Genomic DNA, 26,996 nt, shown 5'->3' on the forward strand with positions numbered 1-26,996 from the left:
ATGCCTATAATCTCTGTGTAGGTTAAGCCTAGTGGATCTCATGACCTGGAGAGTTCTGAGTTTCATTAGGGCTAAAGCTAATAGGATGTCTGCCCTAAGTCAGGTACCAATATGGTGAACCCCAGAGAGAAGGGTGAGCACCAGGCTGCCTAAGTAGGGGTCCAGGTCGGAAATGGAGTAAAGTCCAAATTTAAGTGTCAGTCATCAATTGGATAGACCCATGAGTGGGTCACTGTGCTTCCAGCCTGATAGGGAAACCAAGACTCAAAAATATATTAAAAAACCAGATTTAGTCGCTTTCTTTGGGCTTCTAGAATAATAGCTATCTTTGACATCTGATGCCATCTCACTGGCATCTTCAGGGGCAGAGGCTCCTCCTTCACTAAGGTGTAAAGTCATTTTTCAAAATTTAATATTTTATTTTTCCCCAATTATATGTAAAAACAATTTTAACATATTGTTTTTTAATTTTTGAGTTCCAAATTCTCTTCTTCCTTCCCTCCCCTTCTCTCTTCATTGAGGAGGCAAGCAATTTGACATAGATTATACATGTGCAGTCTTGCAAAACATTTCCATGTGAGTCATGTTGTGAAACAAAACACAGACCCAAAAAGCAAACCCAAGAAAGATAAAGAAAGTAAAGAAAAAGTATGTTTCAATCTACATTCAGACTCCATCAGTCCTTTCTCTGGAGATGAATAGCATTTTTCGTCATAAATCCTTCAGAATTGTCTTGGATCATTATATTGCTGAGAATCACAATATTGCTATTAGTGTATATAGTAGTCTTCTGGTTCTGCTCATTTCACTTTGCATCAGTTAAGCCTTTCAGGGTTTTTCTGAAAGCATACTACTTGTCATTTCTTATAGCACAATAGTATTCCATCACAATCATATACAACAAGTTGTTCAGTCATTCCTCAGTTGATGGACATCTCTTCAATTTCCAGTTTTATCCCCACTAGAAGAGCTGCTATAAATATTTTGTACATATAAGTCCTTTTCCTTTTTGTTTTTTATCTTTTTAGTATGTAGATCTAGTGGTGATATTGCTTGTCAAAGGGTATGCATGGTTTTATAGCCCTTTGCACATAGTTCCAAATTGTTCTACAGAATGGTTGAATCAGTATACCAAGGTATGAAGTCATATTGATGTTAATCACCTGGGTACAAACAAAAAAACTCTAAAGAGATATAGACTTATTTTGTTTACACTTATGATTTAAATAAGACTTTGCATTTTAAATGTTACAGACACATAGCATACTTGTGAAAATTCTTATTTCCTGTTGGATAATCTAGAATAGATCTATTTCTTTTTATTCCTTCCCTTTAGCTTCCTTACCACTTCTAGCTCCTGTCAAGGATAGGATACCCTGGACTACTGTCTTTCCCCAAGAGGCCTATTTTTCTTTTACTTAGCTGACATGTTTTAGGCTAAGGGAGCCCAAACCCAATGACTTCTCCTTCTTGTGCCCATGGTACTTCTGACTCCCCTTCTTGCTCCCCTCATCTACAGGTAATGGGATAGGAACAGACAATATCATGGTGGGCAGGAGTGGAGGGAAAGAAACATAAGGTGTAGTTATGATTTCTTTTCAGACCTTCATAGGAGCCTGGGAATTTATTGTTTCAAAATACATTTATAAAGGACCTACTATTTTCACCACAACCTTAGTATGGAAAATAAGTCCTTATGTAGCTTCCCTTAAGAATGAAGTCTACTGTAAATTCATTCTGCTTTTTGTGCTTGGACTTGTGATCTCAGGGCTATTTTTTCTTTTCTGATAACATACCTATGAAACTGGAATGACTCTTCAGGGCGATTAAGAATAATGGTTCACAAGAAATACTTCTAGAGTACTCACCAACACACAAGGCATCTCCAGCTGCATCCTGTGTTATTGTAAGCATTCCACAGTTCATGGTTTCCCTTACTAAAGAATATGTGATGCCTCATATCTGTACATCAGGTTTCCATTTTCTGGTGACTCCTTCTTCTGTCTTTAATGTATTTTAATTTTTCCTAATTATTCCATCTGGGAGGGATATCATTTCTTCCTCTTCGGTGAACCACAGTTTTATTTTTGTCTGAATTCAGTGAGAGATTGGAATGTTCCATATCTCAAAATTACTTCAAATATACCATTTTGAAACTCAAGACTCTAACTGATGGGGAGATAACTTGGTAGCATTGAAACTTTGGGAGAGAATGACTTAGTGGTTAAGGTCTCAGCCCTTTGAGATACCATAACCTGGAAGTATAGGCCTAAATACCTGTTGGTCCATCTCATTCCTTAGTATATTCTTGTAAATAAACTAAGTTCTGTGAGTTTGTTGTTGTTGGAATCTTTGGGTTGAGATGCCTTAAAAACAATTCCTATTTACTCTGATGGGTCCAAAGATCTGGGAAATATTCTGTACTGAGAATTTATCCTAATATACTGAAGAAAACTTCACAGGAACTGAAGCTAAATTCTTTTTATGATCCTAAGTCATACATGGTTGTCATATGCATTGTTAGAGGGAGTTATTGAACAAGGAATTTCCCTGACTGATAAAATCCCAGATTCTTTGGGACTATCCACTCCTATACCCAGATTGCATGCTATTAATCAACATAGCACCTTAAGTTTAATTAAAAGAAGACTTTTTTGTTCGTCTTTGTATCACAATGGTTTCAAATAGATGCTAAGAACCAACCAATAAATCAACAAGCATTTTTTTGCTTGCTGTACCTCCTATTTTCCAACTATCATACTAGGAACTAGAGACATAAAGACACATGCAAAAGACAAAAGCCTCAAGCTTACATCTTAACAGGTTCACTAACATTCGCATATATATGTATATACAAAACTCATACAGACCACACACAAGATATTCTGAATGGGTACAGCACTAGAAGGTGAAAGGAGCCAGAAAAGGCCACATAAAGAAAGAGGGGTTTGAGCTGAATCTGGAAGGAAACCAGGCATTTTAAGAGCTGGAAATGAGAAAGGAGATCATTTCGGGCATGGGGAACAGCCAGGACAAAGGCACAAGCCAGGAAAGGAGTAGATTCTTAATAGAAAGTCACTCTCTTTTTATAAATTAGGAATATTAGTAGTCAAATAAATGTAGTAGTCAAATAAAAATATAGTACTTACTACTGTTGACTGTGGAAGATTGGCACATTATAGTTAGTCATGTGTATTTCATTTAAGAGGCCTCTTCACCTTTTTTTCTTCCTATTCTCTATCTCAGAACCATTTTGTTCTCAATATTGATGGAATGGTTATTTGTTAAATTGGGATGTATTAGGTGACTGTGAGTCCTATATTGGTGCTGTTGGGGAGTTGGCTAAGGTGTGGTTGGATGACTCATCCTATGTAACTAATTTGCCTCTTTTCAGGAACTGAACTGCACCATAAATGTAGGAGTTTCAACACCAGATGTGAAACAGACAATCTTTATTTAAGAAAGGAAGTGTGTCATTGAATGATTAACTCCCAGAAGTTATAGTTAAATTTTTCTTGAAGCCACTGAATTTAAGAAGTCATCTTTCTTCTTTACCTTGTAATTAGAAATATCTACTAGACACCTGGGGTTTCCTGTGAGAAAAAGGACATGCTCCTGTTAATGTCGTGAGCTTCCTTTTTAATGTTAAACCATAAATGTAATCTGCATAATTCAATGAGAATAATTTCTTATTAGTAATTTCTTGCAGGTTAAACCAGAGGATTTCAGACTTTTTCAGAATTTTACTTTACTACTTAGAGACAGCCATGATCTCATTTGGTGTGGGTATCTCCCCAACTTGTGCAAATTGCAATCCTTCCATGCCTTTTCATCCTTTGAAATTCTTGTTCATGTCCTTCCATAAATTCTTCACCATAGAGCTATTGATCATAGCGTTCCTTCTCTATGTATTTAGTATATAAGGAATATGGGTGCCATGCTCAGTATATCCATTTGTTATCCCTTGCTCTTGTTATATAACCAATACGTCTCTTTTACTAGTCAAATATGTCTATAATAATGTATTTTTAAAATACTTTTTATTTCATTAAATATTTCCCAACTGTATTAAAATTTTTTAACATTCATTTTAAAAAATTTTTGAGTTCCAAATTTTCCCTCTCCCTCCCACTCCTTCCCCATTCTTGAGAAGGCAAGCAATAGATCAGTTATACATGTAAAGTCATACAAAACATGTTTCCATATTAGCCATGTTGCAAAAGAAAATGCACACACACAAAAGTAAAATCAAGAAAAATGAGGAAAGTGAAAAAGTATGCTTCAATCTGCAATCAGAGTTCATCAGCTTTCTCTCCGGAGGTGGGTAGCATTTTTTTTAATCATAGGTCCTTTGGAATTGTCTTGATAAAAGTAGCTAAGTCTTTCACAGTTGATCATCCTTACAATATTGCTATTACTGTGTAAAATGTTCTCCTGGTTCTGCTCACATCACTTTGCATCAGTTCATATGAGTCTTCCCAGGATTTTATGAAACCATCCTGTTTGTTGTTTCTTATAACTCAATAATATTATATCACAATCATATACCACAACTTATTCAACCATTCCCTAATTGATGGTCATCAATGTCCACAAAAAGAATTGCTATAAATATTTTTGTACGAGTATATCATTTTTCCTTTTAATTGATTTCTTTGGGATACAGACATAGTGGTGGTATTTCTGGGTCAAAGGGTATGCACAGTTTTACAGCTTTAAGTATACTTCCACATTGTTTTCCAGAAAGGTTGGATCAGTTTATAACTCCACCAACAGTGTGTTAATATTCCATGATGATGTCTTTTAAGACTCTTCTTGCTCATAAGGTAACATTGTTAATACACCAACTACTTATACTTAATATGCATCTTTCCGTTGACCTTTCGGTAACTTGTCATTTTGATTTCTTTTTCAATCATGCCACAAAGCACTAGCATTTGAATATTAGTGTTAAAAGGAAGAGCTTTGGTGGCAGAGAACAGCTTGGGATACAGCTGGATGTGGTTCAGATTGCTCTCATCCTATTCAGTTCTCTGTCCAGCATATTGTCTATCTGCAGTGTCTGCCCAAAATAATGAATTAACTCAAAGGAGTGCTCATCTCCCTGCCTGCACATTATAGTCTGACAAATATGCATCCTTCATCCACTTGTTTTTTCCTGTGTGGACTGGTTGGTCAATCCCTTTTTAGTGACCATTGATCTCATAAAAATGTTTTTATTGTCTGATGACCCAATGGAATAAGTACAATGACATGAGTGAAAAAAAAAACTAAGAAGAAACATATGGATAACCTCAACATCTGCAGACTTTCATTTTCCATTTGGATTTTGCACAGAAAAATCCTCCATAAGTACCTACTGTGTGCCAGGTACTAGGGAGATACAAAAAGGTGAAAAACAGTCCCTGCTTTCAAGGAGCTCATGATCCAGTGGAGAAGATAACATATAAACAAATACGTACAAATAAGATACATGCACACACACATGTGTGTATGATAAATTGAAGATTATCTCAGAGGGAAGGCACTAGCATTAAAGGGAACTAGGAAAGCCTCATTGCAAAAGTTGGGGGTTTAGCTAAGACTTAAAGGAATTGAGGGAAGAGGCAGAGATGAAGTCAAGAGGGTTGGGGAACAACCAGTGAAAATGTGCAGAGTTGGGGTCTGGAAGAGGCAATGTGCTGGAGAAGATGGGATGTAATAGGATCACTTGTGCCTGTAGAGGGTTTGTCCTAGTAAGGAGAAGGGCCACCTCATCATGAAAAACAGGAATACTTACACACATGCATGCGCGCATGCGCGCGCGCACACACACACACACACACACACACACACACACACACACACACACATCCTTGGAGTATAAGTTTACTGCATAGGAAGTAGTATAGTGGGCTGTAGTAATGGCTTTCCAAATGGAATCTTTCCATTTTTTGTTGTTGTTGTTGTTTATTTTGGTGAGGCAATTGGGTTTAAGTGACTTGCCCAGAGTCACACAGGTAGTGATTGTTATGTGTCTGAGGCCACATTTGAACTCAGGTCCTCCTGACTCCAGGGCTGGTACTCTATCCACTGTGCCACCTAGCTGCCCCTTCATTTGGTTTTTAAAGCTAATGCTCTTCCCAACATTTCCAAATTATTTCCAGGGGGAGAAATACATATAATATAAATATCTCTTTGACTGTGTCTTGATTTAATGGAGACAAAGTAGATGAATTAAAAGATTTTTAAAAGTGGAAACTAGTAAACTGTGATTTTACAAAGCCAATGGAACATACAGAGCTATTTTTGTATATGTGAAAACAGGAAAGAAATATTTGCTGCAAGCACCTAGCTATTACAGTTTTCCCCCATAAAATGAGAAAATACACAGTTTCAATTATTTGGAAGGGTGAAGGCCTTAACTTTTTCCTGTGCCTTTGAAAAGAAAAACAGAATTTGGAACTCAAGTGAAATCCCAGAATTCTTAAGTCATCGTCACACAGATGTACAAGCGAAACTTTTTTCTATTTTAGTTCAAAAGCAAAACTTCTAATGCTATACAAAGTGTTATCAAAATAAATCTTGAACATCTATTATTAAACTTTGTTTCCGGGAACTGTTACAACGGTTCTCTTAGTTCCAGATCCTATAAATGTTATCTAATGTGAGGATCCAACTCACTTTAGAATATACAGTAGATTCTTGACTGTCATTACCTGTTGACAATGTAGAAAAGTGATCTGATTGGTTATCTACTGTTTCTCAACAACATAAGCCAAACTCAAATAGAAACAGGGGGCCACTAAATTGCACATAAGGTTGTCTGTAGGTGCATGTTGACTTAGAAAAATACATGTTAACATTATTTATGTTTTATTAGAGTTTTATTTATTTTGTTAGGTATTTCTCAGTTACATTTTCATCTGGTTTAGCTGCACTTGGGAGTGTTGTGGGTCCCTGAAGGCATAAGCCTTGTGTTTGACACCTCTGGTAAGCAATCATTTAAGGTAAGTCAGGTTCCAGAATAGATTTGACATATCCTCAGTTTAAACTCACTAGGTTTAGCTCATCACTCCACTTGGTTTTGGTTGCATGTTCATGGCCTTCAGCTTAAAACAATTTAATACATTTTATATTTCATAGAATTACTTGATTTTAAAATTAGAAGGAACCTTCTAATTCAATCCATTCATTTTCTTTCATTTTTAAACCATATGCAAACTGGTAGCATATTACTCTTCTATACTTTTCCTTTGGTGAATTCTGTGATATCTCTGGAAACATTTTTTTTTTATTTTCTCCTACAAAAAAAATCTTAAGTACCTCATTTTTAAAAAAAAATTACAAAACCTAATTATCTGGTACCAAAGCAACTTACTCTTTTCTTAGAAGATTAAGTAGACAAAAACACTTGATCACTTCTTGGCATCTTCATAAAAGTAATAATAAGTAAATCCACAAATCTAGTAGCTTCATCATCACTCCTGAACCATAGAATCATTGGGCCTCCAAGTTGGAAAGGGACTTTACAAGTCATCTAGTGACAGTCCAACCCTTTATCACATACAAACATCCTTCTACTACCAATTGGCAGTCTGTTGTAATTAAACTTCTGTTAAATGTTGACAGTGAGTTTCCTGGCTTATCACTGCTTCGTGTTTACATTTCTTTTTCTTATGTTGGTGTAGAAGGTGGGGAAGTAAATTAGTATTTACTTGGTCTCCAGAAGTTATATTAGAATCTTTGTATTTTCTAGAATTTATATTACTAAGTGGCTATTCTAATGAGTCTGAATCTACCTTATGCCTGGTCATTTGAAAGACACATAGATTCCACGTGAAATCTTTTTTTAGTTGATTGGGTGTTCTTAAGGTGAAAACACTTAAGGTGTAACCTTAAAGGAGATGGAAGTGGGGGTCAAGTAGAAAAAACACATACTTCATCTCTTCTTCTCTTCCTTCTGTTTCTACAAACCATAGACATAAGGAACAACTTTACTCCAAATCACAAGGATGTACAGAGTTCAATAGCTACCAGCATTTTTCTTTTTGGTCTTATACCTTGTTTTGAGATCATAAAACTGTCTTCTTACCAAGAATCTCAGAGGGCATGTAGTCAAACACATATTGACACAGGAACTCTTTGATAGCATCTCCAAAAAGTGGTCAGCTAAGACTCTGAGGGAAGGGGGACTCTCTTCTTTCTAAGACAGCTCATTCTACTTTTAGATAACTATAACTTGGAGGTTTTTTCCCCTTACCTCAAGCCAATATCTGGTTTCCCAAAAATTCTTATCATTTCTCTTAGTCTCTCCTTGTAGAGCCAAACATAACTGGTCTAATTCCTCTTCTACATGACAACCTTTCAAATACCTGGAGACAGCTATCATTCTCTCCCCCTTCCCACCCCCTGCCTTGTTCCTTTCCATCCAGGAGTAGACATTATTTTTTACAATTTATTTTATCTTTATTGAAGTCTTGTTTTTACATTTATTTCTGATTATATCTCTCCCCACTTTCCTACCTAGTGAACTATCTCTTGCAATAAAAGTGAAAAAATATAGAAAAAAAGTAAAAGCAGTTCAGCACAACTGCATAACAGCTGTGTCTGACAGAATATGCAATATCCTATACCCATAATCCCCCATCTCTTCAAAGGGTGGAGGGATTAATATTTTCTCAACTTTTTTCCAGTGCCAAACTTCATCAATTTAATTATGTATTGTTCAGGTTGGGGGGGGGGATTTTCCCATTTATATTTTGTAGTCCTTATGTGTGTTGTTGGGTTTTTTGTTCTATTTATTTTATATCAGTTCATATACATCTTCTCATGCTTCTCTGAATTCTTCATAATCATTGTTTCTTTGTTTCTTATTTGGTATTTTATTTTTCCCCAGTTACATGTAAAAACAATTTTTAACATGCGTTTTTGAGTACCAAATTCTGTCCCTCTCCACCCCGCCCCCATGAGAAGGCTGGCAGTTCTGCATAGATTATACATGTGTAGTCATGCAAAACATATCCATAATAGTCATGTTGTGAAAGAAAACGTAGACAAAAAAACTCAAGAAAAATAAAGAAAGCAAAAAATAAGTGTGCTTCAATCTGTATTCACACACCATCAGGTCTTTCTCTGGGGATGGATAGCACTTTTTTTTTTGGCAGAACTTTTCTTCATTAAGTCCTTCACAGTTTTCTTGGATCACTGTATTGCTAAGAATAGCTAAGTCATTCACAGCTGATCATCTTACAATAATCATTGGGTTTTTTAAGCTTAGTAATATTCAATTACATTCATGTACCACAATTTATTTAGCCATTTCTCAATCAATGGGTCTGGGACTATTTTTAAGCATGGTATCAAACATAGCAAGGGACAGGTTATTATATTGTAGATGGTGAGTTTTAGCTTATAAGCTCTGAAAAAAACCATAGGTTATATTTTTTTCACTTGTTTCCTTTGTCAGGAGGATGTGCACATATGCTATTTAGTGGATATTATGTCATATTTTTAGAAGGAAACACTTACCTTGCTGGAAACAAAATTAAAACCTAAATATGAAGGACCAGGTTACATCCTGGATACTTCTTTTTCTCTCATACAGTTAGCTAAATTTAAAGGAAACATAATTCCTGATATATTTTAAGTTTCATTATGTTATTTTATAACAATTTTGTATATCTGTGTTCTATCAGATGTATTTTTTTCCCTTTAAATGTGTGCTTTTAAAAGGTTTGTCTAGTTCTTAAGTGTGATGTTTATCATGATTTGATGCCAAAAGTGTTTTGGAACACATCTCCAGTTTTATAATGCAAGTTAGTTGGGAAAATGTGATTCAATTTACATAAATGAGTTTTATACCCAACTTTTCAGGAAGTATTTGTGAGGGGATATCCCAAAGCAGGAAATGCACAGCAATAACACTGGCCATGGAACTTTCCTTCTTGTGAGTTTCCCCCCTTTCTAGTAGCTATAGCTCTACCAGTTCCCTTAGAAATGTTCTAATCCCCCTCATTTTTCTGTCTATATGTGGATAAACCCTCTTACTCCTTAGTCTAGCTCATGCAAAGTTGGCATTTTTCAAAAGGAACTTTATTAGGTAACTAAGGGGAAAAAAAGAAAAGCATAGATATAATGAATTACAGATGTCTTGTCTTATCCTAACTACAGATAATAAATGTGAGCCCAAGTTAGCCCACAGATTGGTATGACTGACACATTGGTATGATTAACAAAGCTTATGTCATCCTGTCGGATAAACAGGAGTTGAAGAAGACAATTTCCTAGTCTGACTCCAAAGATCCCTTCCTTATGCTTCAGGTTAACATTGCAGTTACCTCCTCATTTCTTCACTTGGCGAGCTCTGTGGCCTCTTGAAGTCCTATTCTCTTCCCTGATGTGTTTCTCTCCCTCTGGCTTGGTTTGCTTAGAGCTTATTCAGCAGTCAGTTGTTAAGACTACTTTATGAGGCCTCTAAGCCTCAATAGACAACAGCATCATTGGGAAGTACACAATTAGCTCTCTCCCATAAGCAGACACAAGCTTTTCTGTGCCATGTTGGATCTCTTTATTAAAAGGGATATGTAGTCCATGAGCTAATCCATTTTCTGCCTTTGTCTTTCTGTGTAAATAGGACAGCCTACTTTATAGCTAACTAAATAATATTCCCTCGTTAGAAGTGGGGCCCTCTTTGCTGCCATCATAATCTTTAGTTTTTATACTTGTTGTCTTTATCATATCATAGTATATTCTCTGAGCTCACCATATGAAGTTAGAATGTGTGATTTGTTCATTTTGATCTACTAGTAGACCAAGAAAAACGGTGCCAGATATTGGTGAAGGTAAAGAAAATTCTTCAAGTCATCATTCAAGGTTTGAAGTAATCGCTATGTGCCCAGCCAACCCACTGAACAAATGTTACAAAGCACAGCCAATAGACTTTCTGACACTCCCTCCCTCCCCCTCTCCCCCACTCCTTCAATTTAATGGCTGAGTGATATCATGTAGTAGCTACTAATTTTCCTTCTTTTCTTTCCTAACACTTTGTATTTTTTCCCCTATTTCCCATAGGCATGACAGTATTTGAAAGTGTTGAGATTTCAGGGAATTTCTTACATGTATTTCTAACTGGAGCCCAACTCCTAATCAAGTTGGGTTGGGGAGGGGCAGACCTATGCTGCCAGTTGTAAGCAACATGATTACATCTTGAAGGGAAAAATGCAGTTCTGACCTTGTAGCTGGCATAGAAAGGCTGTCCCTTTACTACGCAGCTTGGTTAGAAGTTGGGATATATCACAAATAGGGAGGGCCTCTTGTTTATGAAATGAAGGTGCTTTGAAAATAGGATGGCAGTTAACAGTAGACAAAGCTTTGGGTTCCATCTAAAAATTGGGAAAAGTATCCTTTACTGTTGTCTTGTCCCATGAAGATATATCTGTGACTATAATATAGTAAATCTTTAGTGGAAAGTTATTTGAGGTCATGAATCAAAAACTTGAAAGTTATATTTGTTATTTGGCATATTTGCAGTAATATTTCAGAAGGTATAGAATAGCATAGGGGCCAGGTAAATAGTTGTCTTTGGGGGTCTTTTGTTAAAATTTGATGCAATATTTTTCCAAGCGAAGCACCACCAGAACTCTCAGGAAGTCGTTATGTTCTCAGACATAAAGGAAGGAAGCCAGATAGCTTCACTTCCAAGTGATCCCTCAAAGGTCTAAGAGCATGCTGGTGCTTGGTGCTCACTGATCCTAGCCAAGCTATTTCTCGCTTTGTAGTTGCATTCATTTTGGCCGTGCTCCTGGGAGAGAGATTAAGAGGAGCTACAAATTATCCAGGAAAGATAATGTAGGACATTTTAAGAGAAAGGGACTATGTCATTACTAATGGACTTTTGTGAAAAGGGGGAAATTTTGCTTTTAAAATCTGTATATGAAGCCAAAGTACATGTGTGTACATATCTGTGAATCCAAGCCATGGACTAAGTAAATGGTCACTATTATGCATCTTTATAGGGGTTTAGTCAAGGGATAGTCAAGGGAGTTCAGTTTTAGTAGCTCTTCCTTAGGATGAGACTATAAATGTACCCCTAACTGGAACATGGAAGAAGAATCAGAAGTTTTATTTTCTTCTCAGCCTTTAAAGCTCTGATATTTGATTTCCATTTTCTCTGTATGAAATCATAACTCATATAGTTGGCATCTTCTGTGTGAGAACTAAGAGGCCCAATGGACTCAGAATCCTCTAAACACTAAAATCATGTGACACACAGAATATGTAAAATAAACGTTAGGCAATGATGACCTCACCATTTAGAATCATAGCAAGTAATCATCCAGGATCTTCATTTACCAAAGAGGGAGAGTTGTAGAGAGAAGGGAGGAAAGGAGTGGGAGTGGAGGGGACTAGGAATCTCACCCCTATTTGGGTTCCTAAATTATGGTTCACTTTGAAAGATTACCACCAAAATATTCTAATTCTCCACTGGTTGATAGTGTAATGCATTGGCTATGAGTTGCCAGAAAGGCAATGGATACTTCAGAGTGGAACTGCTGGTTAAAATATAACTAAAACCATTTCTCTACTAAACCACACATAGAAATGGCCTGATCCTTTAAGTAATTGTGACTAATGAATCTGATACTTTTCTACGTCCATGTCTTTGCCCTTTACCCATTCTGTTCCCTGTTCCTGGAATATCTCTCTTGACCTCTTTATTTGTTGAATTAGTCCCTTTACACCTTCAGAAAGCTCAACTCAAATGCTGTCTCCTCCATGCATCTTTTGAGCCCCACCGATAGATAATGGCCTTCCCTCCATGGATTCCACATAGAAAGCATTTTGTTTTGTACTTTTCTAAGATTTATCATTTAATATTGTGTATTATACTTATTCTGATTCTTACCCCTATACTAGACTATAGGCTTTATGCTAGCAGAGACTTGTATCTCCCCTAGCACCTCTTACAGTGCTTCACACCCAAAAGATACAATAAATGTTTACTGAAAGAATGAATTGTTTTTATGCAGGAACCATTTTCTGGTCTTATTCACATTCTGGGTATTTTGTTATTTGAATGCTATTTATTTCTTCTGATTTAGGGCAGCAGTGAAGAGAATTCATTACCATGTCAAAGAATTGCAATGAATAGATTCTGCAGTGGCAGATAAAATCAGCTATAGGTCACTTAAAAGAGGATGTATATGCTTTAAAGGGGGAAAATTTGACCATGGAAAAATATCTTCCAATATTCCATCCAACATACTAAACCAGCTGCAAAATTAATAGCTGGGAAATGTTCTCTTTATCATCTATGACAATTTCATCATATAGGTTATTATGTGTAATGAGCACTAGCTGTCTCACTAAAAAACCTGGGTGATTAATATTATATCACAGAAAATGACAACTGAAAACCAAGAGCTTAAAAGCAAATAACCTATCGTTAAGTTTAACCACAAGAGGCCCCCAAGTTGTGAAAACTGTGATAGGAAAGGACTCTAAAGAAACAAAATTTCCATGCAGAGGGAGCTATGGACTGTGCCTTGAAGGGATATCAGAGCCTGATTTTGTTGTCTTTGTTGCAGTATAGTAGCAGTTGCCAGACCAAATCTTATTTTAAAAAAAAGAAAAGAAATTCCCCCTAGAAACAAAGAATTGTTAACTTAGTTTGAAGTTGTGCTCCTCTCATTGCTGTGACATCTTCTAAGCTGTCAAACCCGTAGCGTTTTGTGGGTGGCAAGATGATGTCATCTTTATTCAACAGCTTGTAGTAATTTCCACTCCCAGCCCCGTTTGAAATGTTGAAATTATGGAATTCAGTAGGATCTAAGCTTAGAGATGAAAGTATCACTTTTCTTTTCCACTGAGATCACAATACTTGTCTTTCTAGTAGAATGACAATTGTGCTGTCACCAAGATTACATCATGCTATCTCTCTTGAAATGGCATCATTTAAGTGTGTGAGGACAGCTGTCAAAACAAAGCACACTTGGCTGTGAGCTTTGTGAATCCCTAAGGTACATACTAATTAGTTTGCTTTTTTCAGATTATTTCGAGAGGAATCTAGAGTAATACTTTATATTCCACAGGAATGCCTTTGTCTGACAACCCTCAAAACCCATACCAAAAAAAACAAAAACAAAAACAGAAACCATCACATGTACCTAAGATAGGTAAGATACACAGGATTAATGTTTGTATATTTGTAAATTTAATTTTGTCATCACCACCCATTAGCCTAATTCTTTGACTCGGGGTTCATATGTCATAATCTTTTAGGGAAGTCATCCAGGGCTTGTATGGGGAGTGGGAGAAATCATCTTGCCCAGTTCCATAATGTTACAGAGATTTGGATGAGGGAGGAGTTTCCTACTTCCAGAGATTCTGTAGAGCTAGAGGAACAAAATGAAATGAGGTCTTCCAGTGTACATGTCACCTTATAATATCCATATGAGGAGCTCATTATTGTCTCCATTTTGCAGAAACTTTGCCAACAAGTAATTGGCAAAGTCAGTTCTGTAACTCACAAGTTCCAGGCTTCCAGTGCATGAGTGACAGGGATATAAGGGGCTCCCACTACTGACATGTAGCTCTCCCTGGTGGGATCCCCAACAGCTGTTTAACAGTACATAGCAACACAACATGCTTGAGAGCATGAATGCTCTGGCTCTTTGAAACTGAAGGGAGAATACAGCTGCTTATGTTGGAATTTGGCTAGAACAACAGGAATAACACCCCTGTGTTTATGAAAAACGTGAAGTGATCTTTAATTGAGCAGAAAAGTAATAGTTACATCACTGGGATTTATCCATCATTAAGTACATTTGGTTTGTTTATTTTATACTCCATCTGACCTATGCATATGACGATGTAGGTTCTTCCACATTTAGTAAGGGTCTGTGCACAGTGTGCAAGCATTTAAATAAATCATTTAAATACTCAAGACCTTATATTTATATGTTAACTAAAAGATAACAGCCCCTCCACACACAGTTCTTGAAGTGTTTTGGCTATGAAAGCTATTGGGACGTAGATCTTTTCTTTCTTATCACTATCTGGAGGGACTTATTTTTTTTTTCATATTTAGTCATTTCCACATAAGAAAGTATGATAGTACAGAATGAGGATGCTGAATTACAGGAGAGAAAGCCTCAGTAGAGGCAAACCTCTTTTAAAACCTCTCTGGGTTCCTATGGAAATGCAATGCATACTGAAAAACTAAGGAAGAAAAGTAAAAGTAGAGAAAATGTATTGGATAATTGTTTCTTTTTTTAAAAGTATGTTTCTGGGTTTTTGAGGGGGTGTATGATTTATAAAAAGATTTAAACTCAATTCCATTGCCTTATGGCTCCAGAAAACTTGATTCAAAAGAAATTTTGATAATATTCTTGATTTTAAATAGAATCATTGCTATTTAAAAACATATAGGAACAAATTTGCACCTTTTTATTCATGTAAATATTATAAGTAGTTTATTTCTGAGGTGGATGATAACTGACCTAACAGCAGGGAAGGCAGTAACATTGAAAGGTGCTAAATTAGAAAGAGCATTTCAAATCATGGCTCTGACACTTACTAACTGAGTAAAGTGCTAGTAGCTGAGTTCAGCCTCTCTGGGCTTTGTCTCATTTGTAAGATCTAAATGATCTGTCTCATGGGGTTGTTGTGAGGAAAACACTTTGAAAACCTTAATATAAGTGTGAACTGTTAGAATTAAGTGACATGAACTTTATGAGTTTTTTCTCCTAGAATAACTAGAAGTATGTCTAAAGAATTATTTCACTTCATAAAAATTTCCACTTTCACATAAACTTCAAAGGAGAAGGTATAAGCAGAGTCTCAGATTTTGTTTGGAAATATACTATCTAATATGAAGTCCAAAGCACAATATGAATGGCAGCTATATTTATATTTTTATTGGTAACTTTTTCTATATAATCATTCTAAATATATCAGTCCCATTCTCCTACATAATTAATCACTTCTTAAAGCAAAGATTAAAATATAAAGAGAGAAAAAAAGTTCAATAAAAACAACCAGCACATCTACCAAGTCTGACATTATATGCACTATTCTGTATCTATAGACCCCCACCTCTGCAAAGAGGATAGGGAGGTCTTTTCCAAGGCCAAACTTGGTCATTGTAATTATTACTCTGCTCGGTTTTGTATTTTTGTTCTTTCCACTTATATTATTGTAGTCATTGTGAAGATTAATTTCCTGGTTCTTCCATGTCATACTGTATCAGTTCATAAGTCTTCACGTGCTTCTATGAATTTTTCATGTTCCTCATTTCTTACAGCACAGTGACATTCCATTATATTTTTCCTAATTGTTCCTAATTTTCTAAGTCCAGCAATTTCCTAATCAGTTATGCTTTTTAGAACTTAAAACCCATGCCATTTGAGGTAGCAGCACTTTATTTAAATCCTACTGAAGGGAGAAAGGCCATTACCATGAATAACACATTTGATTCTCACAAAAAACCAGTAAGGTAGGTGATGCAGGATTATTTTCCCCATTTTGTCCATGAGGAAACTGAAAGGCAGAGAAGTGAAATTACTTGTTGAGGATGGCATAGCTCATAAGTGATAGGGTGGACCCAAAAGTCTTCATGCTTCATTCTTATTATTCTTTGGACAATACTACACTTCTCATATGATGAAAATGGTGCTAATAAGTATTCTTCCCCCAAAAGAACAATAAGCTAATATAAGATTAGCTTCACACTGGTACAAATGTTGAATCTGTCAACAGATATTTATTGCATTCTTAGGGTGTGCTTAGTACTGTATTAGGTGCTGTAGGGAATCTAGTGGTCTTCAATGAAAATTCATTTCAACAAACATTAGATTTGAGTTCCTTCTATGGGCAATGCAATGGCCTTTGTCCTTAAAGAGCTTATAATCTAATTGGGGAGACAATGTTAACACAGGAAACAATTAGCAAATGACAAGAGACAGTATAGAATTAAGTGTGAGCAGCAGCAACAACATGTTGTAGTAGAGAGAGTGCTGGAGTGAGACTCAGAAAGTCCTGGGCTCAACTCTTGTCTCATATTGACTGACTGGATGACCCTGAACAAATCCCTTAACCTCTCTCTGTTGGCCACTGTTCCCTCATCTCTAAAATGAGGGGATTGGCCTCAGTGCCTTCTACTGTCTCTTTCAGGTCTAATCTATGCTCCTATGATTCTAATTACGTGGTTTAGACTCCTAAATTCTGAAGATGAATGAAGAGTTTGTTCGGAAAACTAGAGAAGTCAGGAAAACTTTCATGGGAGAAGTAGTACCTTGAAGGATGGATAGGATTTAGAAAAAAGAGCCAAGCAAAAGGAAGTGAAGGTGTGGGTGAAAATGAGCCTAGGATGTGTGAATGGAGTGGCTTGTTGTGGCCAAGGGTGCCTGTAGGAAAGTATTAGAAAACTAGCATGCTTATCTAGAATGTGGCCAGATTTGGGTGGGGGCCTGTGGGTGGGAGTGGAATGGAAAGCCAGGCAGGATAGTTTAGATCTGACACAGAAGAAAATTAAGAACTATTTCAATGTTTTTGACCACAGCAGTGACAACATGAAAATGGAATCTAAGGAAGATTAGTCTAGTGGTAAAATGCAGGATGGCCTGGAACTGGGAGAGACTAGAGTCAGGAAGACAAATTAGGAGATTATCATAGTCCAGATGTAATGAAGGCTTGAGGTAACAGGGTGTTTAACAGTGAGAACAGAGGGAGAAAGGATATTTCAAAGGAAGTGTTGATAAAATGTGGCCAACATTTGGAAAAATGTGAAAGCCTTTATATATTTACATGTTATCTTTCCACAAGGATGAGGATAAGACCCACTTAGGTAATATAAGAATTGCTTATTAGCTATAAGTAGATATATATGGAGTATGAGGATATAAAACAACCTAAATTTATTAATTATATAACAAAAAGCACTATAAGCCAGTCATTCACTTTCTGAGTGAAGCTCAACTATGAGCAAATGTAACCCTTTAGCAAATATGGTATTTAACAGTAGGTTACATCTTCTTGTCCAGATGGATCTTGGGATGTTCTCAGCATAATTATGTTTTGAAATAATGTAAGAGCCAATATCCCAAATGTTGAATTTTCTCCATTGCTGGCAGGCTTTCTTTTCTTCCTGGATAATACTAGCTTTCATTTGTATAGCATTTTATCATTTTCAAAAGCAATTTCCTCACAAACATCCCTGTAAGCTGGATGCTGCAGGTATTATCATACCCATTTTACAGATGAGGAAATTTGGAGAAGTTATGTAAATTTCCAGGATGATGTAGCTGCCAAGTATTGAAGCTACAACTTGAAAGCTTTTGCCTGTAAGTCCATTGCTCTTTCCCACACACCATGAGCAATAATAACCATGAGAGAATTACTCTCTGCTTCAGTACCAGCATCTTTAATTACTTGGAAGATTCAGTCAAGTGTCACTGGGAAGGTCACAAGTCAGAAATGCTCATAATTCTGGGATCTAAAGGATAGATGGCCAATTCCTCCTCACCTTCCTCATGGAAAATATAGACATGTAAACTCACACTTATAATCCTGAGACTTCCTTTCAGTTTTATCATTTATAACTCAAGTACCTTTGCTGCTGGTAGGTAAAAGAGATGGGGAAGTATGAGAGTTGTCAAGTCAAGTCAACAAGAATTTATTAAGCACAGACTACATGCACGGAACTGTGTTAAACACTGGGGACACAAAGAAAGGAAAAAATGACCCTTGACCTCAAGGAGCTTACAATTTCATGTGAGAGAGAGAGAGCATGCAGACAACCATGCACAAACAAGATATATGCAAGATAAGCTGGAGGTAATCTCAAAGGGAAGACATTAGCATTAAGGAGGATAAGGAAAAGCTTGCAAAAAGTAGAATTTTAGCTAAGATTTGAAGGAAGACAGAGTTACAGATAGAGAGGAAAGGCATCCCCAGGCATAGGGGAAAACTAATGAAAATGCTGGGAGTCAGAAGATGGAATATCTTGTGAAAGGAACAGTAAGGAGGCCATTGTCACTGGAATACAGAATATGTGGAGATAATAAAGTGTAAGAAGATTGGAAAGGCCTGAAAGAGCTAGGTTTTGATGGGCTTTGGACACCAGATGGAGGTAATAGGGAGCTAGTGGAGTTTATTGGGTAGGGAGGTAACATGGTCAAATTTGCACTTTAGGAAGGTCATTTAGTTAGCTGAGTGGAGTATGAACTGGAGTGAGGAGAAACTTGAGACAAGGAGACCAAGCAGCAGGCTACTCCAATTGTCTAGGTGTGAGGTGATGAGAGCCTGCACCACAGTGGTGGGAGTGTCAGAGGAGAGAAGATGTCTGTATACAAGAGATGTGACAAAAGCAGAATCAGCATGATTTGGCAATGGTTTGGTTATGGAGGTGAGAGAGATTAAGGAAGATGACAGGTATTTATTGCACACTTTTCTTTGCTAGGCTGGTTCTACAGCCAAAGCTTTTGAACTCTTGCCTTCATCCTTGATTCTGTATTCTCCTTTCTCCTCTTGGACAAAGGTGAGTCTGAACAAACCAGGTATATCATTGGTTTCCTGAGCACATGGTTAGTGTCAGTGCTTGCATATTATACTGTACACAGGACTTTGAGCCTGTTACAGGGAGTGAGCAAAACATGAAGATCAGGCTTTGTGCTTTAACTTTGATATATTTTTGAGTTTCCTGAGACTATACATTTGCTAACTTCATACTAACAAATGGGAAAAGTTTCAAGGTAAAATCACAGACAGTCAAAATTATAAGGAAGCATAGACTGACCTATTCCTGGGCCTGAATCTGATCTAAAATGTCCTAGACAAGTGGTCATTCAAATTCCACTTCAATACCCACCAGCTCCTGAAAGACTCCATTCCACTTTTGGATAACTCTAATTCTCTTTAGGTCAACAAGAATAAGAACACTCCATCTTCTATTTGGCAACCCTTCCAATATTTGGAAACCTCTAACACCACATTTCCCCTAAGTCTTCTCTTCTCTAGGCTAACTATCCTTAGTTCTTCCTAACTTAGCTGTCCCAAAGTGGAATAGGACACCTATATAGGTATTGGTTTCCCCTTCCTTGGAGGCCTTCAAATAGAGGATGGATGACCACATGTCAGTATGTTAGAGGGGGAAGGTCTCCTCCCCTTAGGAGACACCCTACTTTGTCATTTTTTCCCCTAAAATGTTATGCCCAGAATCTAATACTTCAGATGCAGTTTGACCAGGACAGAGTGACTGACAGGGCAAACCAGCAAATTAACACCTTCCTTTTTCTGGACACCATGCCCTTCTTGCTACAACCCAAGTTCACATTAGCTTTTCTTTGGCTGTAATATCACACTCTTGACTCATATTAAGCTTTTAGTCCACTAAAACTCCCAGATCTTTTTCATACACTCTTGTTTAGCTGTGACTCCCTAATCTTATCCTTGTAAAATTGATTTCTCCTTACAAGTGTCAGACTTTATTCCTATTAAACTTTATTTTACTGGATCAGTTTGGGCCCATTATTCTAGTCTGTTGGATCTTTTTGGATGTTGACTGTCATTTAAAATGTTACTATCATTTCTACCTTCCTGTTATCTGCAAGTTTGATAAATGTAATACCTACAATTATTTTGTTTACAAATCTGGTATACTGAACAAGTATTGAACTTCTGGATGTGCTGTCCCCTGGGTACCCCATTTCTTATAACGAGCCTTTTTTACCCTTTGTTAGCTGCAAAATCAAGAACTTGGACACATAATACTATAATTTTTCTCCACTGTGTTAGAGCTGTGCTGTGATATAGTGGTAAGAGTGATGGATTTAGAGCCCGAAGTCCTAGGATCAAGTCCTGCTTCTGCCATTTATGATTTGTATGACTTTGGGCAATAAATTTAATCTCAGTTCCTCATTTGTGAAATGAGGGGGTTGGACTAGATTAACATTAAAGTCCATTTCTAGATAGAAATCAATGATCCCATGAAACTGTGCTGAGCAGATATTTTCAGGTGTTCCCTTTTTGTAGAAAACATTCAATGTCATATTGCATCTCATTTTCTTTTACCTTGCAGAAAGTGGAATGGTGCCCATGGGTTCCTTCCCACATACATGCATGTCTGAGACACATAACTGCAAAGGAAAGAAGTAGCACAGTTTTCTGAAAGGTAAAAACAATTCAAGGTTCAATGTATATTTGATTTTGTTTTATTTCAGGCATTTTAGATCAAGATTTTCCTTTTGTATGGGTTAGACTAGATAGCCACTGAGGTCCCCTGCAGTTCTCATCTATCAAATTTCAAGTCATGGAAGCCCCCAGTGATAATGTGGTTTCTCTTCTCCTTTACATATTCTGCCAAACAGCATAAAGAAGAGCATGAAAATATTTTTAGTACCTGCCATAAATGTAACACCTGCTTTGGTTTCTATAATCGAAGAACCATGACAGGATGCACCTGTTATAATGCTTCAAGTAATACCATTGCTTCTTTACCCACTGAAGGTTTCCTGATGTTCTGATAGTTCTTGGTTGATTCCCTCTGTAGAAAGGAGAAACAGTCATATTTCCAGTCATCATCTGCAGCCCCTTATCATGCTTTATTGGACTGTAAAATCATAGATTTATGGAAAAAGACAGAAAAAGATTATATTAGAACCAAAGCCTCTACTTTTATAGTTGAGGAAACATAAGCCTAGAGAGGTTAGTGACTTGCCCAAAGACATACAGCTAGTAAGTTGGAAGATCCAGGATTCAAACCCAGATGCTTTGTCTCAAAATCTAGTGTTTTGGGGGTATTTTTGTTTGGTTGGTTTTTCCACTACACTGTAATGCCTCCAGGGAGATCATAAAACCTGGAACTCCAGACCACTCCTAACTTTCTTAATTGCTTTTTTTTTTTGAGGAAACAGCTACTTTGAAAAGTTATGAATAGCACCAGATACATTGTCTTACAGTAAGGTGATACCACAGTTTGGAATGCAAACTACTATTTTGTTTATCTGTAATGCATTGTGTATGGTGGACATTTAAATGCTGATTGAGTGAATTTGACTGTAATCACAGTGTAATTCTGAAGTAATTTAATATGTTTGAGCAGCTGTGGTCAGTGATGCCCTTCGAAATCAGACAAATGAGATTTCTTTACCTTCCTATTTTTTAAATCTTATTTCATTATGAAATTAATAATTAACAAATACAAGCATTTCAAGATACAAAAAACCCCAGAAAACAAGATTGAACAAGAAACTATGAACTTTAATGTAGCTTTTAAAAAGAAATATATATCAAGTATTATTTAACAAAACTGCTCTATTTATATACTCCCTTTTTTTCTTTTCTTCTATGTGCATAAAAATGTTTTACTGATGCTCTTTTTATTTCTGTCATTATCTCTAGCATATCTTCTCTACCACTTTTTAAAAACAAAAATAAAAAAGTTAAATCAAGTAAAACAAATCAGTGTTTTAGTCATACCTGAAATCTCATGATCTCATTCCTCACTTCTAGTCCATTATTTCTCTTCCAAGAGGTATGAGATTTATTTCATCATCAGTCTTTGGAAGTCATGATTGGTCATTACTTTGGGCATAATTCTGAGGTCTTTCAAAGTTATTTCCCCTAACATTATTATTTTGGTCACTGCATAAATTATTTGCCTGGTTCTGTTTATTTCACTTTGCATCAGTATATAAATCTTGTTATATTAAAATATCTCTGAATCTGTCACATATATCATCACAATAAAATTCCATTCTGTTCACACACCATAATTTGTTTAACCATTCTTCAATTGATGGATGCCTATTTGGTCTCCAGTTTTTGCTATAATAAAAAGTGTTGCTATAAATATTCTTGTAGATATTCCTTCTGTTCTTGGCCTGTTTTGTCATGTTAGCCAATCTGATAGGTGTGATGTGGTACCTAAGAGTCATTTTGAAAGGGGATCTCCTAACAAACAGCCTCAATTTTATAGAGCTAGGAAAAAACAATTACAAAATTCATCTGGAAGAACAAAAAAGTCCAAAATATCAAGGGAACTAAGGAAAAGAAATGCAAGGGAAGGTGGCCTATCTGTGCCAGATCTTAAATTGTATTATAAAGCAGCAATCATCAAAACTATTTCGTACTGGCTAAGAAATAGAGTAGTGAATCAGTGGAATAGATAGATTAGTTATGCAAGACACAACAGTCAATGACTGTACTGATCTACTATTTGATAAGTCCAAAGACTCCGGCTTCTGGGATAAGAAATCACTATTTAACAAAAACTGCTGGGAAAACTGGAAAAATGTATGGCTAGTAAGTGATGTTATCAGGAAGGAGACATGTCTCAGTGAGGGTCAGAAGATAGGAGTGATTAAAAAAAAAGAGAGAGAGAGAGAGAAAGAGGCAGCTAGGTGGCGCAGTCGATAGAGCACTGGCCCAGAATTCAGGAGGACCTGAGTTCAAATCCAGCCTCAGATATATAACACTTATTAGCTGTGTGACCCTGGGCAAGTCACTTAACCCCACTGCCTAACCAAAAAAAAAAAAGATAAGAGTGATAAAGAAAGGAATTTTATTAATTATAGGACAGACATTCCAGAAAACATAATGAAAAAGGTAGGCAGATCTGAAGGACATTGGGGGTGAAAGGAGAGTTGAGGGAAATAGGCATGAGGGAGCACTCAGTCTAAGATGAGAAATGGTCTTACATCAGCAGGACCATTTGAATGGGGGTAAGTGTAAGGGGACAGGAGTATGCAAACCAAGAAGAACTGAGTCCAGACAGAGTATCCAGTGATTGAAGAGTTCATTGAAGACACATGAGATCAGAGTTTTAGTCTTCCCTTGAGACTTAGCCTCCTTGAAGTTGGAGATGCTATATCTTATAACAGTCAAGGAATACTACTTCACAATAAATAGAGGCAGGCTGAAGTATCCTGTCCAGGGTGCCTTGTTTGTCCCAGAGAAGGCCAGAAAGGTTGAAGAAATCTTGTCTAAAGGGAACTAGAGAAAATCCCAGTGAGGGTTCCAACTGGGATGGGATATGGGCAGTGACTCCTCTCTCCTACTCCATACGTATGGTGTAAGAGAAGGTCTAGGAAACAATTAGAGGTGCCAGTGTCCTCCCATTCCCATTTACCAGCATTGCTGGAAGCAGTTCCAACTCAGGTTCTGATGTGAGGAAGTCAGGGTACTGGTATGCCTGGGCTCTGTGCTGTTGCAAGAATACTGATGAAGGACTTCAGTTATGCAGCTATCTGCTGGAGCACTCTGTCTGCCTGCCTGGCTATCCCACTGTCTGTCTCTGCCTAAAGCAAATCAGCTAACAATTTCTAGAATTGCCTTTATAATTTCTTCCTTTAAGTGGTGAGGCAAGCTAACAAAGTCTTTAGAAATTCTATTCTGGATCTAATTCTCACTAACAGTGAAGATAATGGTTGCTGGGAACCTTGGGGAGAAGAGACCACTAGGTCTTAGAATTTGCAGCAAACAAGAAGAGTCAGGCACTGTACAACATGTATCCTGGATTTCGGGAGAGCAGATTTCAAAGGGTTCAGATCATCCCATGGACTAAAATTCAATGGAGAAATTCAGCCCAGGATGGACAGGATACTATCAAGAATTAAATTCCAAAAACACGAATGGAAAAAGTTCAGATGAGAAAGAAAAATAGTAGTTGTCTAAAGAGACTACAAGCAGAGATAACATGATAAGTATAAAACCATGGTACAGAAGTGGAAGAAGAGTATCAGGAATGCTAAAAGTCAGAAGTAGAGGAGAGATAAGGATAACAAACAGGTCTGTGTGTTTTTGCAACTATAGTAGGGGAAAAAGAAAGATCAAAACAGAAAAGGACTTGTGCCCAAGGTGGATATAACTGCCAACAGAAAGAAGGTAGAGATCCTCAATTTTAATTTTCCCTCTGTTTTCTCTGCCAAGGAGAAACATTTTTAAACTGGAAATGATAGAATAAAAATAGCTAATTTGGTGCTGAAAAGATAAATTAAGAGGCAGAAGGAGAATCTTGATGCCACCGAAGAATTCAAGTCACCTGACCAAGATGAACTATATCCTCAGGTATTGAAAGAATTGACAGGTGGTGACTGCCAACCCACTGTCAGTAGTATTGGAAAGATCGTAGTGTATGATAAAGGGATCGTGTGACTGAAAGACGTCAAATGTTGCCCTGCTTTTTGAAAAAGCAAAGAGCACAGTTTGCAAACTATAGGCTAGGTATTTCACTGCACTTAATGGGAAAATTCTAGAACAGATTATTAAAAAGATGGTTAGTGAACCTCTTCCAAAACAAATAATTTTCACAAAAAGCTCCCATGGCTTCAACAAGAACAGATCATACCAAGTAACCTTACTATTTTGTTTTGGCAGTTATTAAACTTGGAGTTCAGGGTAATTCTGCAAATACAGTTTGCCCTGATTTTAATAGTGTTTGATAAAGTACCTCATGCTAGTCTTGGGAAAGGATGAAAAAACATGGGCTAGACAATAGTGCAGTCAAATCAACTCAGATTTTATTGAATGACTAGGCTCAAAATGTAGTCATTCGCAGTTCAATGTTAAGAGGTTTCCAGTGGTATCCTTAACAGAAATTAGAAATCAGAAAGTTTAGCAGGAAGATGATGAGTTCAGTTTTGGATATGTGATAAAGCTAATAATCTACTTCAATTTTAATTTTAGGTTCACTGTACATAATATTATGAACTCTGCTTTTGAAACCAAGTATACGGCTATCCCATGCTTCAGGAATGGTGAAAAGGTAATATTAAATAAAGTTCAAATTCTGATTTGAACTGAGCATAAGTAAAATAAATGCTTTAAGAGTTAGTATCCTTAGTCTGAACACTGGGTTGGATGTCTTTATTCACCCTATTATAGTAATCTTGCTTATTTCATTAGTTCTGTGTGTGTTGTGGACCTGTTTATCTATTCTGTAAGTTGCTTATCACTTCTGCATAGACTGATACTGATTTGAGAACCGAGACCTATGTACTGCTATTTCTGTCATGGTTTGCCCAGTGTTTATACAGAGGTCCATCATGTAGTCTCTAGCTAACTTTCTTGTCAACAGTTTAACTCCTCATGGAAGAAAATTGTAACAAAAGGGGTAGAGGAAGTGGGTGGCCCTACCCATTGAACACCTGCAGATTGACTTTATTTAACTTCCAGAGTCTATGGGCTACAGATATGTTTTGGTGTATAAAGACCAACTGAGCTATTGGGTAGGGGCTTTTCCTGCCAACCAGTCATACCAAGGTTGCTGAGTGGACAGCCTTAGATACATCACTGTCATATGTTGCCTGCCACGACTGACCTTACCTCAGTAGAGGAAGCAACCCCTGATCAGTCCCTGGACCCTAAGTTACCCTAACACCAATCAGTGGTCTTTGGCTACTTGCTTGTTTAAATACATAGGTCCAGTTGTGGTGCTGTACCATAAGTATGGTTAACACCAAAGGGGGATTGTACAAATCAGCCACTAGGACAGTCAGTCTGAGTGACCCCCATGTTTTTTAACCTTCTTCAACCTTTGGGTATGGTACTAAGTCAACCTTCAGGAGAGGGCACAGTCCCTTTAGGACTAATCCCATCTTTTGCAGACTACTTCCATCACCTGAGGGCTACTCCCATCTCCCAATGATGCTGTAATGGGGAGGAGCTGAGGTGACACTAATCCAACCTTGTTGAGATGTCTACCAATGAGGATTGTCTTACCCTTATATGTAAATTGTTTTGTTGTTGTTGTTGTTCAGTCATTTCAGTCTGTCTATTTGTTACTCCATTTGGCATTTTCTTGACAAAGATACTGGAGTGTTTTGCCATTTCCTTCTCCAGCTCATTTTACAGATGAGGAAACTCAGGCAAACAGGGTTAAGTGATTTGCCCAGCATCACACAGCTAGTAAGTGTCTGAGGTCACATTTGAACTCAGGATGATGAGTCTTTCTGACTTCAGGCCCAGTACCCTATCCACTATGCCACCTGGCTGCACTGTATAAATTGTTTTACTCC

At 37.0% G+C, this 26,996-nt stretch overlaps 1 protein-coding gene and 1 long non-coding RNA gene across 4 annotated transcripts in view; one reads left to right on the top strand and one right to left on the bottom strand.

Annotated features, from left to right (window-relative positions):
- Window positions 1-3,360, bottom strand: part of LOC144457006 (uncharacterized) — a 39,961-nt gene extending 36,601 nt beyond the window's left edge. The window contains exon 1 of one of the 2 annotated variants that reach the window (XR_013486272.1): window positions 3,150-3,360. This is a non-coding gene — a long non-coding RNA (uncharacterized LOC144457006). The remainder of the gene's footprint in view (window positions 1-3,149) is intronic. The other variant, XR_013486273.1, reaches the window with a different exon arrangement.
- BLOC1S5 (biogenesis of lysosomal organelles complex 1 subunit 5) overlaps window positions 1-25,728 on the top strand; it is a 118,524-nt gene extending 92,796 nt beyond the window's left edge. The window contains exons 5-6 of one of the 2 annotated variants that reach the window (XM_021009870.2): window positions 21,059-21,151; window positions 25,666-25,728. In XM_021009870.2, coding sequence (XP_020865529.1) covers window positions 21,059-21,148 — 90 coding nt within the window. In that variant the 3' untranslated portion in view covers window positions 21,149-21,151; window positions 25,666-25,728. Of the gene's footprint in view, window positions 1-21,058; window positions 21,860-25,665 lie in introns of those variants that run through there. The other variant, XM_078153623.1, reaches the window with a different exon arrangement.
- The last annotated feature ends 1,268 nt before the right edge of the window (window positions 25,729-26,996 follow it).

This window comes from Phascolarctos cinereus, unplaced genomic scaffold (genome assembly GCF_003287225.1).
Source record: "Phascolarctos cinereus isolate Bilbo 61053 unplaced genomic scaffold, phaCin_HiC Scaffold_4;HRSCAF=312, whole genome shotgun sequence".
NCBI classification, from domain to species: Eukaryota; Metazoa; Chordata; class Mammalia; order Diprotodontia; family Phascolarctidae; genus Phascolarctos; species Phascolarctos cinereus.